The sequence below is a fragment of the Silurus aristotelis genome (assembly GCF_946808225.1).
Source record: "Silurus aristotelis genome assembly, chromosome: 19".
Lineage (NCBI taxonomy): Eukaryota > Metazoa > Chordata > Actinopteri > Siluriformes > Siluridae > Silurus > Silurus aristotelis.
The window spans coordinates 24,205,506-24,213,005 of NC_139592.1; the positions used below are offsets into that span (position 1 = coordinate 24,205,506).

Here is a 7,500-nt window from a genome sequence, read left to right on the forward strand (position 1 = left end):
AACTCTGTGTGAACTCAGCTGTGTGAGGATCAGTGCATTCCTCTCAATAATCACACACACACACACACACACACAGACACACACACAAAATACATTGTTCAGTTTTCACATAATAAAGCGGGGTTCCCTTTTCACACCGAATGTGAAGTGGATTAGTGGGAACAGTGGGTTTGGTGGAATCCGTGGGATCAGTGGAACTTGTATAATCATTCAGCTGAACTTTATTATCTCCCTAAAATATATTTGTACCCTGTAGATTATAAATGTGTGTGTTGACACCAGTGTATCTGTTGAATTGAGGCTGGTTCAGGTGAAGCCCAACATCATCTCCGTTCCTCCTCCGCTAATGTTTCTGCCAGCGCTAGTGAACGTTAGATGTTGTAGACATTAGTGTGTAGAAGACAAGCTTCTATTGTTCATAAGTAATTTCACAAAACAACCATTTGAACAGCTACACAACAACACACCGTGTTCCCCCGAATAAAATATACACACGGCTTCAGGAGTATTTCCTGCCCCATTTTTGCAAGCTAGTGTGTGTGTGTGTGTGTGTGTGTGTGTGTGTGTGTTTCTCTTTTCATCATGGTTTTGATGGAAGCTGTGGATGTGCTGATGGATGGAGAGTAAGCAGGAGGGCAGGAACAGGAAGTGTTGTGTCCTGCTGTAATTGATACTGAAGTGAATCTCAGGGTGAGCGGCTGCAGTGTGAGGTATAAAACGTAACCGTGTGTGTAGAGAAAAATAATCAGCTCCTGCTTCATCACACCACACCGTCACTTTACTGTAACACACACACACACACACACACACACACACACACAGGTTTTATTTGGTGATTTTGCTTATTTTTTTGACTTGAGAATTGTATTATAAGGTTTAAGAACCCGATCTTCATCCATGTGGAACTTTACAGTACAACACTTTCTATCTGTAAATGAAGTAAATGACTTTACTGTATATTTATTATAATTTATAGATATAATACTTGAATTCAGTGGATTGATGTAAAGTGTAAATCTGAGTGTGAGACTGAAGAGTTACTCCGGACCGTCTCTCAGTTCATCTGACTTAAGCAGTCTGGCAAATTGGCTTTAGCTGTAAAAGAGCTTACACACACACACACACACACACACACTGAGACGTAGAGAGGAGGTCAGTGGGGAGGTGAAGGAGAGTCTTTATTTACTAATCACTGTGAGGAGACACTGAACCCTGAGCACCTACACACACATCAGCTCCATGTCTGAACTTCTCTACGTTACATTTCAACGTGTTCTTCTGTACGTGTGTTGTGGTGCTGAAGTTCATGATGTAGCAGCATGTGTTTTATTTCTCTTATACTGCAGCAGTTTCCCAAAAGATGACACTTTATGATTACAGAAGTTCGTGTTGCACTTTCTATCCAGGTTCAGTTCAGTAAAGTGTGTAAGTTCCTGCAGTGGCTGTAAACACTCGTTCTCTCCCTGTCCTCTTTTCATCCCCTCTTTACATTACTCAGTGGCTGAATGTTCTTGATGTCAAAGAGGATCTCAGGAAGACTGCGCATGTTTCTCCATTCTTCATTACCCCATTATCTGTGTGACGCTGCTTTGAGACAGAGCCCATTGTTAAAACTTAAAAGTGTTCAAAAATAAAAAACTACGATGTCTCGTTTCTCTGTGTTCCTGCTTGAGGAGGACGAGTTTATATAAACATCTAATCTTTATACTGTGTGCTTTATATATGATATAAAATGTAAGAGCTTATTGATTAGGAAGAATTTGGTTTTGCAATAATGAGTTTATATGAAGAGAAAAATAATTCTAATGTGTAATAAATGATCATTTTTGACTGATTTAGAAGATAAACACAGTTCTGTCCCTCTTTATTGCTTTCATTACTACAGCAAGCACATGGATTCTGTTAGTTAAGTGGGTCAAAGCTGGAAAACTGGTCTCTCTCTCACACACACACACACACACACACACACTGAGATGAAGGATTGTGCAGTAAGAGGATTATGGATTTGACCAGTTTTCCACTGGGCCACTTACTGTAATGCAGACTCACCTCAGTGTTAAACCTGTACACACACACACACACACACACACACACACACCCCTCTTATTTCACCTGGCATCACCAACACTCTTCTGTCTCACTGTATTTCTCCAACACAGCTCCATGGTTCTCAAGGTGCTGGTCTGACTGACATGACTGCAGTATTTTAAATGTTTCTTAAACAAGAAACACGAGAAAGAAACGTCTCAATGTCCTGACTGTGCCCAATCACAGCGCCCTCTAGTGGTCACACAGCGCAGCGTCCACCGCTCAGATCAGCCTTCACTGCACTTTGGGTTGAATATGAACATCACCTCAGTGTTCGAGTCCCACAGGAGACTTAATCACACCATTAACTACTTTCAGAATGGATTTAGACCTGTCTACATCCTGACACGGTCACGTGCTTGACGTTTGTTTCACTCACCTGCAGTTGTGAACCTCACCGGCAACTCAAACAAAATGGCGGCGTTTCAAGTGAAACTCATTTGCTTTGATGATTTATACAATTTACACAACGTTAAATAATCTATAAATATCATTACTTCATATAAAGTATGTTAATTAAAAGCAAATGTTTATTTTTAAGCTTAAATACGGTTCTGGTTCCATGACATCTTTCGAACCGGGGTCACCATAGCAACCTGTCAGTAGCCTGCGAACAACCCGGAAGTGACTCATTCATGCACTTGATTAATGACTTAATTAAATTATAGAAGTGCATTATTATATTATATTATATTATATTATTTTATATTTAAACATAATTGAAATGTTTCGAATGTCAAATGATTAAAGTGTAAACACACAGCAGGCATTTTATATTCGCCTTGTTTTAATAAATAATGTAGGGTAAAGCAGGGTTGGGCTTCACTTCCGGGTTGTGAGAAGGGTTGCCAGGTCTAAATATAGAATCCCCCAAACAAAAAAGAACCATCAATAAAAACAATACAATCCTTGACTAATAACTTTCCAACCCAAATAGTTCTGGAAACTATAAAACCGTTACAATTTAAAATAAGAAAAAGGAACATAATGTAATCGAAAATATCATTGTATTTGATATACACAATTATCTGTAAAAGTAAACATGTGGCAACCCTGGGTGTAAGGTTGCTGTCCGGACTTTGGGTGCTGAACTCGATAGGCGTTGTTGCCAGATTAGGATGAATTAAATAGAATAGTATTATGAAACTACTATTAGCTCAGTTAAAAAATATATATATAATTTTTGATACTTCTGATGTATAGAAGTTTATAATAAAATGCAGAGTAAATTGCACATAAAACTGATTATAAAATATTTAATACAGTAATGATTGTGGATTAATACGCACTTGTGTTTCTGCTGTAATTAATACGGTGTGTTCCGTTGTTTATTTAATCATTTAAATCTCATAAAAATCAGATGAAACAAATCTGGCAACCCTGTTCAGCACTAATCTCATCATGACACAAAAATTGATTATATTTAGATTATGTTAAGGAATTGTGTTAATCATTTATTATGTTTATTTGTTTATTATTATTTTGTTTACAAGTTTTATTATTTAATCATAAAGTTTATTAAAAGGAGGGTATCAAATCTGCCTTGGGGAAGGATACGGAGTCCAAACCTGGCAACCTCCTGATAACGCTTCCGGTTTATGGGAGGTTTCGTTATCAGCACACACACACACACACACACACACGATACAGAGTCAGACTCCAACACTCAAACAGCAGCATGATGCAGAGGGAACCTGCAGAACCGGAACCGGGTCGGGATGAAGAGCTGCACGAGCGGCTCCGGGGCTTACAGGAAGAGAATGACGCTCTCAAAGTGCGTTTTCTGCTTTTACACACACACACACACACACACACACACACACACACACACACACACACACACACACACACACACACACACCTCTCAGTAAAGCTGTGTTTGACTTCTCTTTCTGGATGCGCCCCAAAATAATAAACAGACCAAAAGTTGTAATTATTGAAATTTTTTCATTGTTTTTATCTCAATGTGTAAGAAAAATTCTGTCCTGGCTTACACACACACACACACACACACACACACACACACACACACACACACACACACACACACACACACACACACACACGTAACTGTCTCCCCTGTCAATCACAGCGCCCCTAGCCAATCACATGCACGTGTGAGCTCATGTATGTAGAAGAGGGCTGAGAGCTTTTCTCTTCCAGCGTTACTCCTCCTGTGATGCAGCATGAGCAGCGTCCTGCAACAGCGTGAGCACGTGACTCTGTCTTTTACCACATCATGAAGTCCAAACAAATTCCGTGTTTGTGCAGAGTGAGATCCAGGAGATGCGTGTGGAGATGGAGGAGATGCACGATGCGTTTTATGAGGAAGACACGTGCAGGCTGCACGAGCTGCGGCGTGAGCTCGAAAGAGCCAATAAGAACTGCAGGATCCTGCAGTATCGCGTGCGCAAAGCCGAGCGCAAACACCTGCGCTACACATCGAGAGGAGAGATCGACGAGGAACTGCTGAGGAACCTGGAGCAGGACCTGAAGGTGAGCGTATTCAGTACTTACTCAGAGTAAATACTATTTTATTATAACCTATAAATGATTTATTATTATATATTTTGAGTGGAACGTTCTTGAGCTTAGTGCTGGCAGGTGATGAGATGATCACGATGATTGTAATGGTGAGTGTGTGGCTGCTGCTGTTCCTACTGGGTTTGAGGAACATGATGATCACTAGAAGACATTTTCCTCAATGTCTGTGAATAGGATCTCATTACAGGGAGGAACTAAATCATGTGTGTGTGTGTGTCAGGTGGCGAAGGATGTGTCAGTGAGGCTCCATAACGAGCTGAAGAACGTGGAGGAGAAACGAACAATGACAGAGGAAGAGAACGAGAGACTGAGAGAGAAATTAATCGAGCTGGAGGTTGACAAAGAGACCCTGCAGAACGAGCTGGAGAGAGTCAGAGAGGTACACACACACACACACACACACACACACACACAGACACACACACACACACACACACAGACACACACACACACACACACACACACACACACACACACACACACTTGTAATGCAGGTTCAGTGGTTTAATGCGTGTGTGTGTGTGTGTGTGTGGATCAGAAGAGGAGAGGAAGTAAAGATGCCCAGAGGTGTGAGAGGAACATCACACAGGTCCTCAGGGAAGTGAGTACACACTCACACACACTTGTATTATGATTGTTATGAAGGTTCTGGTTGTTTGATGGTGTTCTGGTTCCAGGATGACAGTGAGGACCTAAAGTGCCAGCTGTCCTTCATTAATGAGGAGATGATTTTGATGAGGAAGAAGATGGCGAAGCTCGATAAGGAGAAGGACGATGCAGAGCAGGAGCTGCAGAAATATCGCTCCTTTTACGGTGACTTCGACAACTTCCAGTTTAAAGGTGAAGCCGTGGGACCGCCCACCGCCCGTCAATCAGAGCTCAGGCTCCGCCTACGTCTGGTAGAAGAGGAGGCAAACATCCTGGGGCGCAAGATCGTGGAGCTGGAGTTGGAGAACCGAGCTCTGAGGGCGGAGATCGACAACATGAAAGGAGAAGATGAATCGTCTCCAGGAGCGACAGATGGCGTGGCTGATATAAATCAAGTTCAGGAGCTTTCTGAACTCAGGCAGCAGCTGCAGCTGGTGGAGGACGAGGCGGAGTTTTTGCGGCATAATTTGGCGGACACAGAGGAGCAGAACAAGAAGGTGAAGAGCGAGCTGAAGAAGCTGAGGTTTAAAGAGGCATCGAGGCACGTAGCCGAGGGCGGAGCTTTAACCTCAGAGGGCGGAGCCAAGGTTATGGAGATGCTGAAGGAGGAGCTAAGAGCAGCACGACTGCAGGTGAATGAACTGAGCGGGAAAGTGATGCAGCTGCAGTATGAGAAGAGAGTGATGTTGAATAAACACAGTGATGATGGAGGAAGAAAAGAAGAAAGAAAAGATAACAGAGGAACATCAGAAGAGGAAAGAGGACAAGAAAAAAGAGCAGGAAAGTTCAAAGAAGGAAGTATAACAGAAAAAGCAGTAAAAAAAAGAGAAAAAGGAGAAAGAGTAGAAGAAGAACAAGGTGGAGGAAGTGATGAAGATAAAGGAGGAATAGGAGCGAAAGGACAAGTGGGAGAAGAAGCAGCAGATCGAGATGGAGGTAGAGGAGATAAAAGAGGAGGAAGAGAAGGAGAAAGTGATGAGCCCTCCTCTTCATCACTCCTCCCTCTCCATCAGCAGCGTGAAGGCCCCATCGGAGGAGAGAGTGACTCTGAGGACATGCCACACTCGTCTGCCTCTCCTCCTCTCCTCATCCGTCGCTTCACTCCTCCACTCCTTCCTCGCTCACCTCGCGAACGACAGCGTGTATCGGAGATCCGAGCCGAGGTGGAGCGTCTGACTCACACCATCGAGCTCCTTATCGCTCACACGCAGGAGTTTGCGGCTGATGAAGATCCAGCTGGAGCAGAGGATGGTGATGGGGCTGATGATGAAGACGTGAGGACACGTGAGCGACAGCTGCTTCATCGCATCGGCACGCAGATGAATGAGTTCAGAAACGAGCTGCAGGGGTTTATGGGATTTATAGAGAGACTGGACGGATCCAGACGGGAGGAAACGCGCTCGGAAGACCGCCTTTCTGTAAGTGTGTGTGTGTGTGTGTGTGTGTGTGTGTCTGAGAGATATGTGTTTTTAAAAACCTAAACCAGTTGTTGTGTGTGTGTGTGTGTGTGTGTGTGTGTGTGTGTGTGAATGATGGAGCAGAAAATGTACACAATTATGTGCTTGTTAGTCATGTTCCCCCTGCTGGCTGTGATGAGAATTACGCTCGGAACTGTAATGAAAACAGTGACACGCCCAACATCTGACTCCGCCCCTTTTATTAAACCACATTCACCATATTTTTGCCTTTGAAGCTGCAGCAGGAGGGTGAGAGGCTACGTGGTAGACCTGTGGTCATCACACAGCATATACCACATCATATACAGCATATACCACACACTAACTAACACACAGGAAACAGGTATTTACCTGTAGACTGAAATAAAGACCAATAACGAGATAAAACATAATGATGTCACCTGTTACTATGGGAACCACAACATGGATCAGGGGAAACGCTACTATATCCAGGAACTACAGCCCGGTTCATTAGTATTTGGACAGTAACACAGTTTTGGCCACTTGTGTCTCTATAAAGTGTGTTGACTTTAATTCAGGAAGTTTCAAACTTACAGCCACTTTATTACACACACCCTCTGTTTTCACAGAGTTGCATCACTCTCCGTGTGTGTGTGTGTGTGTGTGTGTGTGTGTGTGTGTGTGTTCAGGATTAAACTACATTTTTGACGCTGCCCCCTAGTGTTCTGATGAGGAACATGTTACGGTGTAATTAGCATTAAAACGTTATGCTAACTGCTTCCTTTAGCCTTGTTTAGTCCCC

At 43.0% G+C, this 7,500-nt stretch overlaps 1 protein-coding gene across 2 annotated transcripts in view; it reads left to right on the plus strand.

Annotated features, from left to right (window-relative positions):
• Positions 1–3,703: 3,703 nt before the first annotated feature.
• Positions 3,704–7,500, plus strand: part of LOC310741918 (microtubule cross-linking factor 3-like) — a 5,560-nt gene continuing 1,763 nt past the window's right edge. For both annotated transcript variants that reach the window (XM_083570317.1, XM_083570318.1), the window contains exons 1-5: positions 3,704–3,862; positions 4,360–4,584; positions 4,853–5,011; positions 5,171–5,233; positions 5,310–6,698. In XM_083570317.1, coding sequence (XP_083426443.1) covers positions 3,767–3,862; positions 4,360–4,584; positions 4,853–5,011; positions 5,171–5,233; positions 5,310–6,698 — 1,932 coding nt within the window. In that variant the 5' untranslated portion in view covers positions 3,704–3,766. The remainder of the gene's footprint in view (positions 3,863–4,359; positions 4,585–4,852; positions 5,012–5,170; positions 5,234–5,309; positions 6,699–7,500) is intronic.